The sequence below is a fragment of the Rhinoderma darwinii genome, chromosome 13 (genome assembly GCF_050947455.1).
Source record: "Rhinoderma darwinii isolate aRhiDar2 chromosome 13, aRhiDar2.hap1, whole genome shotgun sequence".
Taxonomy (NCBI): Eukaryota; Metazoa; Chordata; class Amphibia; order Anura; family Rhinodermatidae; genus Rhinoderma; species Rhinoderma darwinii.
Genome location: NC_134699.1, coordinates 43,581,414 through 43,602,119, shown reverse-complemented (window position 1 = coordinate 43,602,119; position 20,706 = coordinate 43,581,414). Strand labels below are relative to the sequence as shown.

Sequence of the window (20,706 nt, the reverse complement as noted above, 5' to 3'; positions counted from 1 at the left end):
TACTGTAGACCTAAAAATATTATTCATGGATATTGGAAGCATCAATAACCAAACTTTGTTAATGATTTAACCCCTTACGGACACAGCCATGTTTAGATTTTTTATTTTAGTTATTCACTTCCTGCTTTCCAAGAGCGCCGTAACGTTTTTCTTTTTCCGTCAATAGAGTGGTGAGGGCTTATATTTTGCAGGTGGAGTTGTAGTATCTATTGGTGGCATTTAAAGTACCACATAACGTACTGGGAAGATGAAAAAAAAATATTTGCGAGCTGAAATTGGAAAAAAACTGATTCCTCTAATGATTTTTTGGGTTCCGTTTTTACGTCTTTCACCGTGTGGTAAAAACAACTTTATTCTGTGGCTCAATACGATTACGGCGATATCAAATTTCTATAGATTTTTTTTATATTTTACTACTTTAAAAAAATAAAAAAAAACTTTGTTAAAAAATAGAAATGGTTTTGTTTCACCACATTCTGGGAGCCATAACTTTTTTTTATATTTCCGTGCATTGAGCAGTGTGAGTTTTTTGCGGGACGAGCTGTAGTTTTTATCGGTACCAATTGCTGGTACATATGACCTTCTGGTCACTTTTTAATAAAAAAATTTTGGGAACTAAAGTGACCAAAAAAACTTTTACATTTATGATATTTTACGGCGTTCACCGTGCACATTAAAGCGTCTCTGTCACCACATTATAAGCGCCCTATCTCCTACATAATGTGATCGGCGCTGTAATGTAGAGAACAGCAGTGTTTTTTATTTTGAAAAACGATCATTTTTGAGCAATTTTAGATTTATGCTAATTAGTTTATTAAAGACCAACGTGGCGTGTTTTTACTTTTGACCAAGTGGGCGTTGTACAGAGAAGTGTATGAGGCTGACCAATCAGTGACCAATCAGTGTCATACACTTCTCATTGTTCCAGCCCAGCTTCTTTCACTGCACAATCACACTGTGCTGTGGATCATGCTGGCAGGGCCTAACAGAGGCAGATTGAAGGCAGTCCTGGGGCCCTTGATTAGGCCCCTGGGCTGCCATCACAACCATCGCTACCTCCCATCTCATTGTGGGGGTGATGAGCTGCCCCCCCTCTTTTCAACATCTCAGATACTGCAGTTGAGATTGACCGCAGCATTTGAGGGGTTAAGCAGCCAGGAACAGCACGATCGGTGCTCCTGGAGGTTATTCCTGGGTGTCAGCTGTGAAACACAGCGGACACCTGCAGCATATGGAGCGCGCGCCATACTTCTCCCCCTGTACAAGGACGTACCGGTGCGTTGAGGGGTTAAATTAGATCAGGGGTCTCAAGCACGCGGGCCGCATACGGCCCCTGAGGCTGCCATCTGCGGCCAACGGGACACAGAGCCGCTAGTACAGGCTCTGCTCCGGGACTTGGTGGAATTCCCTGACATTGCTGTCCGTATATGGACAGTTTGTCAGGGTCTTCCCCAGAGCGGAGTCCCGGGCAGAGCGCCAGTATAGGCTCTGCTCCGGGACTCTGTGGAATCCCCTGACATCGCTGTCCACATATGGATAGTGATGTCTAGGGCTTCCCCAGAGCTGGACAGTGATGTCAGGAGCACAGCTGGAGTACCAGGCAGAGTGCTAGAAGCGGCTCTGCTCCGGTACTCCAGCTCTGGGAAAGCCCCTGACAGCACGGTCCACATATGTATATATTGCGGCAGCCTCTACAGAGGGCTCTGCGGCAGCCTCTACAGAGGGCTCTGCGGCAGCCTCTACAGAGGGCTCTGCGGCAGCCTCTACAGAGGGCTCTGCGGCAGCCTCTACAGAGGGCTCTGCGGCAGCCTCTACAGAGGGCTCTGCGGCAGCCTCTACAGAGGGCTCTGCGGCAGCCTCTACAGAGGGCTCTGCGGCAGCCTCTACAGAGGGCTCTGCGGCAGCCTCTACAGAGGGCTCTGCGGCAGCCTCTACAGAGGGCTCTGCGGCAGCCTCTACAGAGGGCTCTGCGGCAGCCTCTACAGAGGGCTCTGCGGCAGCCTCTACAGAGGGCTCTGCGGCAGCCTCTACAGAGGGCTCTGCGGCAGCCTCTACAGAGGGCTCTGCGGCAGCCTCTACAGAGGGCTCTGCGGCAGCCTCTTAAAAGGGTGCTGCACAAACTTGACGTTTGTGTGTCTGCCAAATGCTGCCACCTGAGCCGCCGGACTGCATATAGCGACACTTAAACTGGAAGACTGGATTGTTGAAATGCGGCCCGTCAACTTATAATTTTTTCTATATGTGGCCCACTTACCCGGCCGAATTTGAGACCCCTGAATTAGATGATCCCATAATCCAAAGACCTAAATTAATATAGAAATAATAAAGCACTAAGGTCCATCTTATAGAGGACTACTGCGATATAGAAAGCGTTTTACAGGAAAGATGTACAGTACTGACTAAAAAGAAAATTAGAAAAATGTGCATTATATTAGAGTGAACACAGATTCATCTAACTCATCGCTACTAAAAGCACAGAACGGTTCAAACTAAAAGTAGCCACCACCAGTTGATCATGGTCACATACATTGAATGTAGGCATTTTCTTGAGGAGATCATCGAGGACTCGGCACATGCTACGGGTGCTTGTGGAAACAGCTGCTTCTTTGGCCAAGAGTTGCCGGGCTTCATCCATACGAGCTTGCAGGACATATCCAGTGATCTGCAGTCAAGGTACAAAAGAAAAAAAGGTTTACAAAAACAAAACCTTAAAGCTAACCGTAGAGGCGCAAGTTTTAAAGATCGAGCCAGAGTAAAAAAAAAAAAAAAGAAAGAGCCAGACCGATCGAGCCAGCCAGCCAGTCAGAGTGTCAGCCAGCCAGCCAGACAGTGTGTCAGCCAGCCAGCCAGACAGTGTGTCAGCCAGCCAGCCAGACAGTGTCAGTAAGGGCATTTTACACCAGCCGATATTGTTCGGTGCTCGTTTGCTCTGGTCACATGGAGCTATGGATGGAGACAAGCGGTCGTTACGCCGATTGCTTGTCCCCATACATTATCATCATGTCTGCAGCGCTTCTCCCTGTTTACACAAGGAGACGTGATGCAGACAACGATAATAATTTACGTTTTTAAAATTATACAACCAGCAGATGATTGCGTTCTATGAACACTCGTCTGCACGATAATCTGCCAGTGTAAAACCCCCTTTACTTTTGGATCATGTTTTGAGAGAGAGAACAGACAGGCAGGCAGGCAGAGAGAACAAGCAGGCAGAGAGAAGAGACAGGCAGAGAGTGAGGAAAATAAAAGAAAAAAAATGCTAACTGCCTGTGTAAGCAAGGCATATGACTAATTTAAAAGGGTTATCCGGGAAAACTTCCATAATAAAATTTTTCTACCCTCAAACCATGCAGAATTTTTTTTATAAAATGTCCCGCATAAAAAAAAAGCCTCATATAGTAACGTCAATTACAAAAAGTCAATGGGAAGAAGGAAAGAGGCTGGCACTACCAAAACCGCACAGTCGGAATAGGAGTCAAAATATGGCTTGCTTACTGTTGGATAATTGCAGGTAAATTGCCACGGAGTTGCTCTTCGAAAGAATAGCACAAAAAGCTGAATATATGTGTAGAGGAATAATCGAGGCACTCACCGGAGCTGGCAAAAAATGGGTTCTTTATTACAAAAAAGGATCTAGGTCAGGATGTGGAATTGCAATTCCACATCCTGACCTAGATCCTTTTTTGTAATAAAGAACCCATTTTTTGCCAGCTCCGGTGAGTGCCTCGATTATTCCTCTACACATATATTCAATTACAAAAAGGCAGAGGCAGAGAGGCAAAAACATTTAGCTGGTCATTAAAGCCTTTTCAGGCCTGGTCAATAAGGGGTTAAGGAGGACTAGATGGTTTATAAAGCTAAGAAAACAGGAATATAAGCCGCAAGGATGGATCAATGCATAAGCAGAAACTCAAAACTTTCTAGTGTCTGACAGCACAGAAACATTTAGTAAAAAATCTTTTGTTTTTAATCTAAAAGAAAAAAATATATAGTTTCACCGAACAACTGCAGAACAGAATAATGGTTACCAACCACACAATGACACAATTAGTTGGCTTCATACTTACCAAATCCCAGAATCTGTCATGCTGCAGGGGGTTTTCACTCTGTAGAACCTCTTTAGCTATGTTGTCTATGTCACTTGAATGCAAACGTATCCAGCCAAGCAATAGCACCAGGAAGGAACCAGCTAAAAGTGCAATTTATAACATTGACTCCAGCATGTAAATAATTCACTTTAGGCTTCGTTCACATCTGCGTCAGGATTCCGTTCAAGGGCTCCGTCTGAGCTTTCAGTCAGGGAAACCCATGACCGGAGGAACCCCGACTGAAACAATATCGCATGAATAGCGCATTCTACTAAGGTATTGATTCAGTCAAAATGATGGAACCCTTGCACAACGGGGAAAAACTTATACCATTTGCACTGGATCTGTTACCATTGAAATCAATGAAATACAAAAAAATACAAATTTTTAACCCATGTACACGGTTTATCGCATTCCGGATCTTTACCGAATAGCGCTACAACTTTGCACATCTTCAATGCAAGTGTATATGGTTTGCTTTAATAGAAAAGCACTTTGGACATTCCGAGGTAGATCTAAGGCTCATTCGAAGGGCGGATTTACACGAACGTGATTTTCGTCCGTGCAACCCGCATGATTTTCATGCGGGTCGCACGGACCTATGCAAGTCTATGGGGCATTGCAGACTGGCCGTGATTTTTGCGCAGCGTGTGTCCGCTGCGTAAAACTCACGACAGGTTCTATATTTAGGCGTTTTTCACGCATCACGCACCCATTGAAGTCAAATCAAATTGAGGTCTATAGTGCAGTCGACTGCGCTATTGATTCCGTCAAAAACAACGCAACCCTGTCACAACGGTGACAAACGGAAACCAATAGCTAGGTTTCCCTCACCATTGAGTTCAATGGTGAGGGAAACGGAAGCCAAGGTTTCCGTTTGCCTTTCCGTTAAGGGGTTAACCCGGCGGAAACCTAAGACGGAACCCCTCAGCGGAAAGGAACGGTGATATGAACACAGTTTACTGCAATGTATTGGGCGATCAGTGAGATCTGTGCAGCTGCTGATGCACTTCGCACACAGAGCATTGCCTAAGTCAGGACTAGATTTACAGCATGTGAATGTAAAGAGTGTTCTTTTTCACTCACAGCAAAATAACATCTTGAAAATGTTAAGACATTGAGACACAAAGTATATTAAATGCATGTACAAGATTCACAGTGAGCAAGTAGAAATGAAGGGGAAGAAGCTCGTACGAACGAGTGCTACATCTCATTCAAAGCAGCTGATCGGCAGGGGGTCCTGGGAGTCGGATCCCGACCCATCAGCTATTGATGGCCTAACCTGAGGATAGGCCATCAATTTTTACTGTCTGGAAAACCCCTTTAACAGAACCCGAGTTGAAATTAGATAGATTAGATTTATAAGATAGATGTATTTCCCAAATATGCTCACCTGTGGCAGCTTCAATGAAGAGTATTTCACAAAGGTTCCAACATAGCTCCATGGCAGACAGGATAGCGAGCTAGAGCCCAGAAGAGACAACTCGATTAGAAAACCGAAAACTACAATCTATTTCTACATAATATAACGATCTACATCACAGGTAGGATTACCTGTACACCTCTATTATAAAGCTGGACACAGAAAACACAGGATCACAGCATTGACAGCAGCTAAATAACACCTCCCCTCCTCCCTGCACAGATCAAAGAGCATGCCCACCACACTCTCCGATGAAAGTCATGGGTCATCTCAGGACTACTGTTTCTATACATCCATGTGGCTGCTGTAAAGCATATCTGTAGTGCCGTTCACAGAGCAGAGGAGGAACTCAGGCAAGATGGCTGCCCCATAATCACGTGCAAAAAAGATTTTAGTATCTGGTTCTAGTTAACCCCTTCCTGCTTTGGCCACTTTTGACCTTCCCGACAGAGCCTCATTTTTCAAACCTGACATGTCTCACTTTATGTGGTAATAACTTCGGAATGCTTTTACCTATCCAAGCGATTCTGAGATTGCTTTCTCGTGACACATTGGACTTTATGTAACTTAAAATTAGCTCGGTACATTTAGTATTTAGTTGTGAAAAACACCAAAATTTGTGAAAAATTGCAAAAATTAGCATTTTTCTAAATTTAAATGTATTTGCTTGTAAGATAAGCAGTTATACCACACACAATTGTTTCTAATTAACATCCCCCATATGTCTACATTATGTTTTTATAGTTTTTTTGAACATCCTTTTAATTTTCTAGGACGTTACAAGGCTTTAGCAGCAATTTCTCACATTTTCAAGAAAATTTCAACAGGCTATTTCCCTACTCTGGAGAAGTTGCTTTACAATTGTTGGGGTGCTTTTTCTCCTTTAGTCTATGTGAAATTGAAATTTTTTTTTAAGCTAAACCTAAAATTTTATTGGAAAAAAGGTTGATTTTTATTTTCACGGCTTAAAAGGAAAATAGTCACAAAATTAGTTCTTTATTTATTTCATGGGTTTTACATTATGGGCCAATTATTTCAATGTGTTCCCATATGTAATTATATATTTTTCTCTTTTTACTCTGGAGCTAAAGCTACATCTTAGGTTATGTTCAAACTGAGTTTTTTGCAGGCTGAAAATTCTGCCTCAAAATTCCGTCTGAAATTTTGAGGCACATTTTTATCTGCCTGCACGCCGTTTGCTGCGTTTTTCGCCCGCGGCCATTGAGTGCTGCGGGTAAAAATGCAGCGAAAAACGCTTTCTCTACCTCCCATTGATGTCAATGGGAGGTCAGAGACGTAAACGCTTGAAGATTGGGCATGACGCTTCTATTACCCTTGCGCCGGCTTTACCGCTCGTGGGTGGGAAAAACCACCTCCGCCTCCCACTGAAATCAATGGGAGGTGTTTGGCAGTTTTTGGGCGCGGTTTCCGCGTAAAAAAACTCAGTGTAAACATGGCCTTACTGTAAAAAACAATGTAATTTTTAATTTTCAATTCCCAATTCTAATAACATCTATGAAACACCTGTGGGGTGAAAATTCTCGCTACACCCCTAGATAATTAGTAAAGTTTCCCAAATAGAGTCACTTTTGGGGGTTTTTCACTGTACTGGTACTTTAGTGGCTTTGCAAATGCGACATGGTGCAGATAAACCAAACAAGCAAAACCTGCGCTTCTTCCCTTCTGAGCCCTGCCATTAGGGTTGGGCAGTTATGACCTAAATCAAAATCACGATCAATTGAACATGTAACCTCGATTACAATTAATAAATTATTTTTAAGGCCACCCCCTTTATGCATGCCACGCCATTGAATCAATCCATATCCCCCAATTCTGCTGTATACTACTATAATATACCCCGACGCTGCCCCACACACATTATAATGCCCCTTTATAGCTCCAATAGTGCCCAATAAAAATTTTTTACAAAAATACATGCACCCCTGACACCGTTTTGACGACGAGTGAAGGAGATCCCTCTGCTCCTCCGGTCTATGTGGCTCAGCGCATTATTTTAAATTCCGCTTGACTTCTGCCACAAACCGGCGTTTCTGGCATACTACTGGTCCACAGTGTCCTCAATGCCCACCGCATTCACTTCTTGTATAGCCACAATGCCCATGCATCACAGCGAGCGGACAGTGCCCGCCACAATGGTATATACACGACTGATGGGGCTACGGCTGTAGCAATTTTTAACTTGATTCTGATAACTTGCTGCAGCGTGATATCACACAACAAAAGCCATCCAAAAGTCATTGAAAAAGTCAACATAAGAGATCTAGCCATTGTTTATTTAATGCGTTAAAAGTCAAGGTAGAGATGGCTACATCTGTATATACAGGGTTGATGGGAGTTACATACAAAGGTGATGGCGAGCTGGTATATACGAGGACGATGAGGGCCCTGTACATAACCCCCATCACCCCAGTCTATAACCCCCAAAACACCGGTCTATAACCCCCATCATCCTTGTATGATGCTGCGATATACAGGGATGATGGGGGTAATATACAGGAATCCCCATAATCCCTGTATATTACCCCATCAATCCTGTATATAACCGCCATCATCCAAGTATATACAATTGGGGCGAGCACCGTTCCCTCCCGGTGGCGCACGGACATTGAGACTAAAGAGGAAGTAAATAGGCCGAGCACTGAGGACACCGTGGACCAATAAGATGCCTGAAACGCCGATATAGGTCAGTGGTCCAGAAGACTCTGAATACATGCGCGCCAAGCCGCCCACGGTTCAGAGTAGACAGGCAGTAACGTCATTACGCCTGTCTGCGCTGAGCCATAAGTGGCTGGCATTACAGACAATAGTAGAGCAGGGAACGGAATGCTCCTTGCTCTGCTATAAGATTCAACTGCATCTGCGTCCTGAGGACACAGATACAGTTAAACTGAAAAAAACGAAATTTGCAAGATGTCTGTAATTTGCGTTTCACTGGATGAATACCAATGGGAATTTTTTGGGTTAGAGCCTAACCTTTAACCCCTTAGTGACCACTAATACGCCTTTTTACCTCGGTCACTAATGGGCTTTAGGCTAGGCTGACGCCTTTTCACGTCAGCCTAGTCTAAGTCCTGCACGGGTCTCCCGTGCAGGCTGGTGCCGGGGCTCTGCTGTCTGATGACAGCTGAGCTCCTGCTCCAACGCCCGCGACCCATCGGGTCTCCGATGGGGTGTCATGGCAGCCGGGGGCTTGATAAAAGCCCCCAGGTCTGCCCTGGACATATTCCTGTTAGGACGCGCCGGAGGCACGTCCTAACAGATTGCCTGTCAGATTTACACTGACAGGCAATAATGCTCTGGTATACGAAGTATACCAGAGCATTATAGCAGCGATCGGAATATCGCACAGTAAAGTCCCCTAGTGGGACTAATAAAATAAATCAAAGTGAAATAAAGATTATTAATAAAAAGTACAGTAAAAAAATAAATAAAACCTTTTTTTCCATAAAAAGTGGTTTTATTTAGTAAAAGTGTAAAAAAAAAAAAAAAGTACACATATGTGGTATCGCCGCGACCGTAATGACTCCATTAATAAAGTTAATATGTAATTTAAACCGCAAAGTGAACACCGTAAAAAAAAAATTTCCATTGCCCCCCAAAAAAGTCATAATAAAAATCAATCAATAAGTCCCATGCACCCCAAAACAGTACCAATCAAAACTACGTCTCGTCCCACAGAAAACAAGCCCAAAAAAATCACTACATTGATGGAAAATAAAAAAATTACAGCTCTTGGAAAGCGACGATGCAAGAACAAATAATTTTAGTTCAAAAGTGTTTTTATTGTGCAAAAGTCGTAAAACATAAAAAAACCTCTACATATGTGGTATCGCCGTAATCGTACCGACCCATAGAATAAAGGTAACATGTTATTTACGTCGCAAAGTGAACGGCGTCAATTTAAAAACGCATAGAACAATGGCGGAATTTCAGTTTTTTTTTATAATCCCCCCCAAAAAGGTTAATAAAAGTTAATATAAAAATTATATGTACCCAAAAATGGTGCCATTAAAAAGCACAACTAATCCCGCAAAAAACAAGTCCTCATACAGCTATGTAGACGAAAAAATAAAAACGTTATAGCTCTTTGAATGAGACTATAGAAAAACGAATAAAATAGCTTGGTCATTAAGGCCTAAAATGGGCTGGTCACTAAGGGGTTAATGTGAGATTTATTTCACTTTTTAGCAATTTAAGATAGTAATACAATTGTATCCATAAAATTCATTCACTAGCGCTTGTGCACTTTACATTGACATATGTAATAAGTTCAGATAGGACAAGGATGAGATTTCAATGGTTAATACCATCACACTCTAGTATTTATAATTTATTTTAGCATTTTCCTGGTTTTTATTTATTTTTATATTTTTTCAAAAAATATTATGTTTAAATATTTTAGTTCCAAGTTGGGACCGGTACCCTCCTTGTCACAAGGTGTGTGCCAGGAACTGATGCAACATGAGCAGCTGCTCTAGGAGTTCCTCTATATGAATCTCTTGTATTTCAGCTACTGCTGCTATAGAGATCTCTGTGCAGCTCTCTTATTAGCAGATCAGCTGCTTTATCAAGCCCTGTAGTGCCAGGAGCTGATACAGCTTCAGCTGCTGCTGTGGATTCCACTGTGAGGATCTCGTGTTTAGCAACACACTAATCCTGCCTATCTGTAGTTATCTAGCCCTACGCGTTTCCTTACTCATAATTAACCCCTTCCCTCTTTAGCCACTTTTGACCTTCCTGACAGAGCCTCATTTTTCAAATCTGACATGTTTCACTTTATGTGGTAATAACTCCGGAATGCTTTACCTATCCAAGCGATTCTGAGATTGTTTTCTCGTGACACATTGGACTTTAAGATAGTGGTAAAATTTGGTCGATATATTCAGTATTTAATTGTGAAAAACACGAAAATATAGTGAAAAATTGCAAAAATTAGCATTTTTCTCAATTTAAATGTATCTGCTTGTAAGACAGGCAGTTATACCACACAAAATTGTTGCTAATTAACATCCCCCATATGTCTACTTTAGATTGGGATCGTTTTTTGAACATCCTTTTATTTTTCTATGACCTCACAAGGCTTAGAACTTTAGCAGCAATTTCTCACATTTTCAAGAAAATTTCAAAAGGCTATTTTTACAGGGGCCAGTTCAGTTGTGAAGTGGTTTTGAGGGCCTTATATATTAGAAACCCCCAAAAAGTCACCCCATTTTAAAAACTTCACCCCTCAAAGTATTCAAAACAGCATTTAGAAAATGTCTTAACCCTTTACACATTTCACAGGAATTAAAGCAAAGTAGAGGTGAAATTTACAAATTTCATATTTTTTTGCAGAAATACATTTTTAGTACAATTTTTTTTATAACACAGAAGGTTTTACCAGAGAAATTCAACTCAATATTTGTTGCCCAGTTTCTGCAGTTTTAGGAAATATCCCACATGTGGCCGTAGCGTGCTACTGGACTGAAGCACCGGCCTCAGAAGCAAAGGAACACCTAGTGGATTTTGGGGCCTTATTTTTGTTAGAATATATTTTAGGCACATGTCAGGTTTGAAGGGCTCTTGCGGTGCCAAAACAGTGAAAATCCACCAAAAGTGACCCCATCTGGGAAACTAGACACCTCAAGGAAATTATCTAGGGGTGTAGTGAGCATTTTGACCACACAGGTTTTTTACAGAAATTATTGGAAGTAGGCCGTGAAAATTAAAATCAACATTTCTTCAAAGAAAATGTAGGTTTAGCGATTTTTTTCTCTCATTTCCACAAGGACTAAAGGAGAAAAAGCATCGCAAAATTTATAAAGCAATTTCTCCCGAGTAAAACACTACCCCACATGTGGTAATAAATGGATATTTGGACACACGGCAGGGCTTAGAAGGGAAAGAGCGCCGTTTGGCTTTTGGAGTTCACATTTAGCAGGAATGGTTTGAGAGGCGATGTCACATTTACAAAGCCCCTGAGGGGACAAAACAGTGGAAACCCCCCACAAGTGACCCCATTTCGGAAACTACACCCATTGAGGAAATTATCTAGGGGTATAGTGAGCGTTTTGACCCCACAGGTTTTTTGCATAAATTATTGGAAGTAGGCTGTGAAAATGATAATCTAAATTTTTTCAAAGAAAATGTAGGTTTAGCTAATTTATTCTCATTTCCACAAGGACTGAAGGAGAAAAAGCACCGTAAAATTTGTAAAGCAATTTCTCCCGAGTAAAACAATACCCCACATGTGGTAATAAACGGTTGTTTGGACACACGGCAGGGCTTAGAAGGGAAACAGCACTATTTGGCTTTTTGAGATCACATTTAGCAGGAATGGTTTGCGGAGGCCAGGTCACATTTGCAAAGCCCCTGAGGGGACAAAACAATGAAAACGCCCAAAAAGGGACTCCATTTAGGAAACTACACCTCTTGAGGAATTCATCTAGGGGTGTAGTAAGCATTTTGACCCCACAGACGTTTCATAGAATTTATTAGAATTAGGCAGTGAAAATAAAAACAGTCCTTTTTCTTCAATAAGACGTAGCTTTAGCGCAAATTTTTTCATTTTCTCAACAAATAAAGGAAAAAAAGAACCCAAAATTTGTAAAGCAATTTCTCCCGAGTACGGCAATAACCCATATGTGGTCATAAACTGCTGTTTGGGCAAACGGCAGGGCTCAGAAGGAAAGGACCGCCATTTGGAGTGCAGATGTTGCTGGATTGGTTTCTGGGCGCCTGTGGGCCCAAAACAGTGGAAACCCCCCAGAAGTGACCCCATTTTGGAAACGACACCCCTCAATGCATTTACCAAGGGGTGTAGTAAGCATTTTAACCCTGCAGGTGTTTTGTAGAAATTAGTGTTCACTCGATGTTGCAGAGTGAAAATGGGATTTTCTTCCATAGATATGCCAATATGTGGTGCCCGGCTTGTGCCACCATAACAAGACAGCCCTCTAATTATTATGCAGTGTTTCCCGGTTTTAGAAACACCCTACATGTGGCCCTAATCTTTTGCCTGGACATATGACAGGGCTCAGGAGTGAAGAGTACCATGCGGAGTGGAGGCCTAATTTGGCGATTTACAAAGTATTGGTTCACAACTGCAGAAGCTCAGATGTGAAATAATAAAAAGAAACCCCTGAGAAGTGACCCCATTATGGAAACTGCACCCCTCAAGGCATTTATTAAGAGGTGTAGTGAGGATTTTCACCCAACAGGTCTTTTCCATAAATGAATGCACTGTGGATGGTGCAAATTAAAAATTTATATTTTTCCCTAGATATGCCATTCAGTGGTAAATATGTCATGCCAAGCTTATGACACTGGAGACACACACCCCAAAAATTGTTAAAAGGGTTCTCCCGGGTATGACGATGCCATATATGTTGAAGGAAACTGCTGTTTGGGCACGCTGTAGGGTTCAGAGCCAAGGGAGCACCATTTGGCTTTTGGAGAGCGGATTTTGCTTGGTACTAAATTTGTTTGAGTATTGCTGGTGTTTTATAATGTGGGGGTACATGTAAGCGGGGCGGAGTATATAAGGGGCATAGTCAGGTGGTATGAAAAAAAAGTAATAATCCATAGATGTGTGTTACGCTGTGAAGCAATCCTTTCTGCACAGGCCGTTGTCGCACTGATAAATGGTGTCATTTCTTATCCCCCTTTTGGTCCACACTCGGCACCTTTGTAGTTTGGGGAATTTTGCTAGGAAGTGTTGTCCTGGTATAATACGGACACCGGCGCTTCCAGCGGATATGTTTGGGCCCTCCCTTTCCTGGTTCCCTAATTTTAGGTCCTTGATAAATCGCCTCTTCAAACAGAAGAAATGTTCCCCTCGGGCACAACTGCATATTTTTTTATTTCCTGACTTATTGGAGCCATAACTAATTTTATTTTTCATAGACGTAGCGGTATGAGGGCTGGTTTGTTGCGGGATGAGCTGTAGTTATTATTGGTACCATTTTGGGGTACATGTGACTTTTTGATCACCTTTTATCCTATTTTTTGGGATGCCAGGTAAACAAAAAAATGCAATTCTGGCACAGCTTTTTTTGTTTTTTTTATACAGCGTTCACCACGCATTATAAACTACATGTTAACTTTATTCTGTGGGTCAGTACGATTCTGCCGATACCTAATTTATAGCATTTTTTTATGTTTTACAACTTTTTTCACAATAAAATTACTTTTGTAAAAAGAATGTATTTTTTTTCTGTCGCAAAGTTGTGAGAACCATAACGTTTTAATTTTTTTGTCGACGGAGGTGTATGAGGGCTTGTTTTTTGCGGGACGAGCTATAGTTTTTATAGGTACCATTTTTGGATACGTGCGACTTTTTGATCACTTTTTATTCTAATATTTGTAGGGCAAAGTGACTGAAAAACAGAAACTCTGGTAACGTTTTTTACGGTTTTTTTTTACGCTGTTCACCGCGTGCAATAAATAATACAATATTTTGATACCTCAGGTCGTTACGGTCGTGGCGATACCAAATATATATGGTTTATTATTATTTCTCAATAATAAAGGACTTGATAAGAGTAAAAGGGGGATTGTGTTTTATTTGATTACTTGAAACTTTTATTGTTTTCAAACTTTTATTTTTTGCACTTTTTTTTACACTTTTTGATACTTTTTTTTACACTTTTCTTCAAGTCCCACTAGGGGACTTGAAGGTCCAATGGTCAGATATTTTTTTTTTCCTAATACATTGCACTACCTATGTAATGCAATGTATTAGATCTGTCAGTCATTCACTGACAGCAAGCCGATTAGGCTTCGCCTCCCGGCGGGGCCTAATAGGCTTCCGTAATGGCAGAGCAGGAGACCATTGTGTCTCCTGTTGCCATAACAGCAGTCGCCAGTCCCGATTGCCTGTCAGGGCTGGCGATCTGCTAGTAACCGCTACGATGCAGCAATCGCTTTCGATTGCTGCATCGAAGGGGTTAATGGCAGGGATCGGAGCTAGCTCCGGTTCCTGCCGTTACAGGTGGATGTCAGCTGTACAGTACAGCTGACATCCACCGCTGATGACGCCGGATCAGCTCCTGACCCGGCGCCATCTTGCCGGCAGCTACGGAAGCTGATCAGGCTCCGCCGCCGGGCGGATCTTGACCGGCTTCGGTGCTAGGCAGACCGGGAGGCGAGTATTAGGCCTCCGGTTGCCATTGCAGCCACCGGAACCCCGGCAATTTCATTTCTGGGGCTCCGATGAGCTGCAAACACCTTAAGTGCAGCGATCGCGTTTGAGCGCTGCACTTAAGGGGTTAATGGCGGGGATCGAAGCTAATTTCGGTCCCCGCCGTTACAGTCGGATGTCAGCTGTAAGATACAGCTGAGATCCGGTGATGATGGCACCGACTTCTGAGCCAGAGTTTCTGAGCCGGTGCCAAACATTTGACGTACATGTACGGCATTTTGCGGGAAGTCAATGCTTTCCATGATGTACATGTACGTCAAATGTCGGGAAGGGGTTAAAGAGGCTCTGTCACCAGATTTTGCAACCCCTATCTGCTATTGCAGCAGATCGGCGCTGCAATGTAGATTACAGTAACGTTTTTATTTTTAAAACAACGAGCATTTTTGGCCAAGTTATGACCATTTTTGTATTTATGCAAATGAGGCTTGCAAAAGTACAACTGGGCGTGTTGAAAAGTAAAAGTCCAACTGGGCGTGTATTATGTGCGTACATCGGGGCGTGTTTACTACTTTTACTAGCTGGGTGTTCTGACGAGAAGTATCATCCACTTCTCTTCAGAACGCCCAGCTTCTGGCAGTGCAGACACAGCGTGTTCTCGAGAGATCACGCTGTGACGTCACTCACTTCCTGCCCCAGGTCCTGTATCGTGTCGGACGAGCGAGGACACATCGGCACCAGAGGCTACAGTTGATTCTGCAGCAGCATCGGCGTTTGCAGGTAAGTCGATGTAGCTACTTACCTGCAAACGCTGATGCTGCTGCAGAATCAACTGTAGCCTCTGGTGCCGACACGATGCAGGACCTGGGGCAGGAAGTGAGTGACGTCACAGCGTGATCTCTCGAGAACTTGCTGTGTGTCTGTGCACTGGGTGTTAACGAACAGAAGTGGATGATGTTGATTCATCATACAGCATCATACACTCCCATTCCTAACGCCCAGCTAGTAAAAGAAGTAAACACGCCCAGATGTACACACACACAATACACGCCCAGTTGTACTTTTACTGTAAACACGCCCAGTTGTACTTTTGCCAGCCTCATTTGCATAAATAAAAAAATGGTCATAACTTTTAAAAATAAAAACGTTACTCTTATCTACATTGCAGCGCCGATCTGCTGCAATAGCAGATAGGGGTTGCAAAATCTGGTGACCGAGCCTCTTTAATTCATCAGGGGCTCACAGAGTTAATAGATTAGACCCTCTGGCATTCCAGAGGTCTGTGTAGACAATGCCCTGATTCTATGATCAAACGTGGACATAGTTGCTAGCCTTGTCCTATCTGAACTTATTACATATGTCAATGTAAAGTGCGCAAGCGCTAGTGAATGAACTTTATGGATACAATTGTATTACTATCTTAAATTGCTAAAAAGTGAAATAAATCTCACATTAAAGGTTAGGCTCTAACCAAAAAAATTCCCATTGGTATTCATCCAGTGAAACACATATATTACTCAAGGGAAAAACCACATATATTTACTATTGCACAGTGAATAAAATGTCTGTAATTTGCGGTTAATTTCTGTTTTGTTTTTTCCGATTAGTTGCCCAGCCTTACCTGCCATGTGCCTAAACAGCCGTTTATGACCACATACAGGGTATTTATGTACTCTGGAGAAGTTGCTTAAGGCCTCGTGCACACTTCCAACACAGTTTTCACGGCCGTTTTTGACGGATCCGTGTTCCCGTTTTAGCGGCCATGTGCACTCCGTGTTTCCGAGCGCCGAGTATGGTACTGTCCAGGGTGCTGAAAGAGTTAATGGGCTGCACTGATCGGCGGTAACTTTCTGCACCCTGGACAGTACCATGCTCGGCGCTCGGAGTTCATACTTACTTTCCTCCTGTCCGGCCTCCAGGGATGTCGTTTCATCCATGTCACCGCTGCAGCCAATCATAGGCTGCAGAAGCGGTCACGCACGTCAGGATGATGTCAGAAGGCCAGCCTCCAGGGATGACGCTTCATCCCACGTGACCGCCTCTGCAGCCAATCACAGGCTGCCGCGTCAGAAAGGAAGGCTGGACTGGAGGAAGAAGAGGGACTCGTCACCAAGACAACGACCGGGTACGTATGAACTGAATTTTATTTTATTTTTGATCAGCAGTGATTGAGAGACAAGTGGCTGCCGATTAGTGTAATATTTCTGCCCGCCCGGCCGTTGCTAGGCAACGGCTCCGTCACACACGGACGGCACACGGATGCCGTCCGTGTGGCTTCAGTTTTTTTGACGGCCCCATTGATTTGCATGGGCCTTGCGGTCACGGAATCTCGGACCAAAGTAGGACATGCTCTACTTTGGATCGGAACGGAGCAACGGGACCGTCAAAAAAACTGAAGTGTGCGTGTGCTAGCTGTCAGAAAAACGGCAAGCACCCTGAAGGAAAAAACTGAAGTGGGCATGGGGCCTAAAGGTTCAGAGCGGACTAAGAAGACAATTCTAGGTTATATAGAAATGATTTTTCACCCACTACCACCAGGTATTGCAAGTTTAATAGGTGAAATGCTGTTGACAGGTTCCCTTTAATTTTGTACCTATAATAAAAAACTTATAGGAAAAAAAGCAGGTTTTTGTTTAGGTAACTTATAACTTTTATAAAGCATTTTTTTAAACTTTTATTTTTTGTCCCACTATGAGACTTGAAGACCTACAGCTCTGATCTCTGCTGGAATACATTACACTACCAATGTAGTGGAATGTATTCCAACTGTCATTGTGACGTGACAGTCCCTCTGACATGACAACCATCGGCAGCCCCCGAAATTGGATGTGGGGCTGCCGATCTTCTCTAAACAACTTAATGTGGCGATGGCATTCGACCGCCGCATCTAAGGGGTTAATTGCCGAATTCAGCGGCGATAGGCCGCTAATCGGCAATCGGGGAGAGCAGGGCAGACACCCTGCAGTTAACCGCCGCTGTGGTGTAGTGCAGTGCTGGCGGTTAACTGTTAATGCGCGGGAGTAACTGCGCGCAAAGGTGCGCGAAGATACTGCTCACCTGGACGTGCATGTGCGCCAAGGTGCGCAAAAAGGTTAAAGGAAAACTATATATCCATCCTCAGTGTCACCCACAAACAGTAAAGGCAGCATAGTACAGTTAACTGATTCACTTTAAAACAAGCAGGCACGATGAAGCATTATCTTTTTTTGTCCAGGATATAGTTATTTTTTTTTATGGTGTTTTTTTTCAAACTAAACTAACACACATTATATTGCCCTACCTGCTCAGAGTACTTGGCGCTTTGACCTCCATCTCGTGTGAAGCCTAAAATAATTGTTTAAAAACATAAGTTACATTTAAATCGTTGGTGAGAGTTGTTTTCACAGGTAGGTCAATTATCAAATATATATTTCAATATACGGCCGGAGAATCACGCACACCACACGCGCACATCTCTCCCTCGCTCCCTTTTACAGAAAGTAAGCTGCTTAATTATGTTTAGAAGATGACATGATATTATCTATGTTCTGTCTTACATATTTACAAGTACTTTCTCAGCACTAAATCTTGTGACGTACAGAACAGTATTTTTATCTGTAATATCTCAGAATGCCATCTGCATCCTTCTGTGTGGTGGATAGAATTTGGTTCTTTTTAGATAGCTTATTTTACTTCATACAAGAGCCCATAATTATTAATGGAGTTATTACAGTTATTTTGATACATTAATAAAAAGTTATAAAATGTTAATCTCAATTACTCTTACATTGTTTTGAATAAAAGTGTGCACAACTGTGAAAAATGGGGCATGCAGAACTACAATATTGCATTTTTGTACGGACCATAAAAACCCTGTTTCAATACATTGGGGGACCCAGCACCATCGATATAGGCCCCTGCCATTAGGAGGCTGAAGTGAAGTAGAAAAAAAAAAAAAGGTGTTGGCTCCGCTCAGGCAGGCCATAGCCTTCCCACAGACACTGGCTATTCAGTTTGTACCGAATCAGTAGGAGAAAAAGAACACCACATATCCATGGTCCTAAAAGAACAAACAACCAGAACTATAGTCCCAGGCCTGGAAAACAAATAAGAGGCCGAAATCTGTGTCCTCCAATGAATTCAACAAGAACAGGATTTTCTTCAGATGAGATGGAGAGGGACAAAAGGAAGGAAGGATGATGTTCTCATTGATGTGGACAGCAGAGACGACTTTCGGGAGATAAACAGGGCGGGTGGAACACTGCTATTTCCTTATGGATGACAAGGGGACTTAAAGAGGTTCTGTCACCAGATTCTCAAACCCCTATTTCATATTGCATGTGATCAGCGCTGCAATGTAGATAACAGTAACGTGTATTTTTTTTTAAAAAACGTTCATTTTTGGCCAAGTTATGAGCTATTTTATATATATATATGCAAATGAGCTTTGAAATGGACAACTGGGCGTGTTTTTTTTTCGTATGTCCAACTGGGCGTGTATTGTGTCTTTAACTGGGCGTGTTTACTTGTTTTACTAACTGGGCGTTGTGGAGAGAAGTGTATGATGCGGACGAATCAGTGACCAATCAGCGTCATGCACTCCTCTCCATTCATTTATACCGCACATAGTGTTCTTACTAGAATGGGCGTCGGATAGCGACCGAATAAGCTGCAGCCCTGGCAGCAAAAACAGACCGACTCAAGGGAGGCCTACCATAAATACTTGGAGACATGTTCTAAGTTGGGAGGTGAGGTTGGTCAGATCCTCCTGTGAAGATCAGTCTAAAATACACTGGTGAAGTTGGTTAGCCCATACAGAACAAGCTTTACTCACAGAGGAAATGGTGCAGGGAACATCCTGCCACGACAAATGCAGAACTGGCCAGGGAATCCAATTTTCCTATGCCACATTTGACATTGAAACAGTGGTACTTTTGGACAGCCACTATACAAATCTATCAAAGAAGAAACAGCCCATTTGGAAAGAGCCTGATGAAGACTCCGGTCCGGCGTTGAAACGAGTAGCCTGTCGTCCCTGTATCCTCACATTAAATTATGAACTTTGCTTAGCCCATTGCCTTTATTAGCAGCGCCCTTTTGGTCCCTTTTTTCTCTCCTTTGTTATATTTACTTGACAACAAACTCGTTTTTGTTGTGTTTGCGGACCCGGCAGCAGCTTTTTTACACTTCTCCCCGATGTGATACCTGCCAGTGTCTACAACTTAACCCCTTAATGACCGGCCTATTTTGGACCTTAATGACCAAGCTATTTTTTACGTTTTTCAATCGTCGCATTCCAAGAGCTATAACCTTCTTATTTTTGCGTCGACATAGCTGTATAAGATCTTGTTTTTTGCGGGACAAGTTGCACTTTTTAATAGCACCATTTTTAGGTACATATTATTTATTGATTAACTTTTATTAACTTTTTTTTGGGGGGGGAATAGAAAAAAATCAGAAATTTCGCCACTCTTTTTTGCGTCCTAAATCTACGCCGTTTACCGTGTGGTATAAATAACACAATAACTTTATTCAGCGGGTTGTTACGATTGCAACGATACCAAATTTGTATCGTTTTTGTATGTTTTACTACTTTTACACAGTAAAAACGCTTTTTTTTCAAAATTATTTGTTTTTGTGTCTCCATATTTGAAGAGCCGTAACGTTTTTATTTTTTCGCCGATGCGGTCATATGAGGGCTTTTTTTTGGCGGGAAGACTTGTAGTTTTTATTGGTACCATTTTGGAGTAGATGCGACTTTTTGATCACTTTTTATTACATTGTTTTAAAGTCAGTATTCACAGAAAACAGCAATTTTTCCATAGTTTTTTATTATTTTTTTTACGGCTTTCACCGTGCGGGTTAAATAATGTAATAGATTTATAGTTCGGGTCGTTACGGACGCGGCGATACCAAATATGTGTAACTTTTTAACTTTATTTTGTTTTTTTAATAGTAAAGCATTTTGTAAGGGGAAAAGCTGGGTTTTTCATTTTTTTTTAAATTAACTTTATTAAACTTTTTTTTCACTTTTTTACTAGTCCCATTAGGGGACTATAATATGCGATTCTGCGATC

General features: G+C 42.4%; 1 protein-coding gene across 2 annotated transcripts in view; it reads right to left on the bottom strand.

Moving 5' to 3' along the window:
* The window catches only part of NUP85 (nucleoporin 85), a 102,858-nt gene that overhangs the window by 18,473 nt on the left and 63,679 nt on the right, over window positions 1-20,706 (bottom strand). For both annotated transcript variants that reach the window (XM_075846722.1, XM_075846723.1), the window contains 4 exons: window positions 17,931-17,974; window positions 5,482-5,551; window positions 4,068-4,189; window positions 2,528-2,662 (listed from right to left, as the gene is read on the bottom strand). In XM_075846722.1, the coding sequence (XP_075702837.1) occupies window positions 2,528-2,662; window positions 4,068-4,189; window positions 5,482-5,551; window positions 17,931-17,974 (371 nt within the window). The remainder of the gene's footprint in view (window positions 1-2,527; window positions 2,663-4,067; window positions 4,190-5,481; window positions 5,552-17,930; window positions 17,975-20,706) is intronic.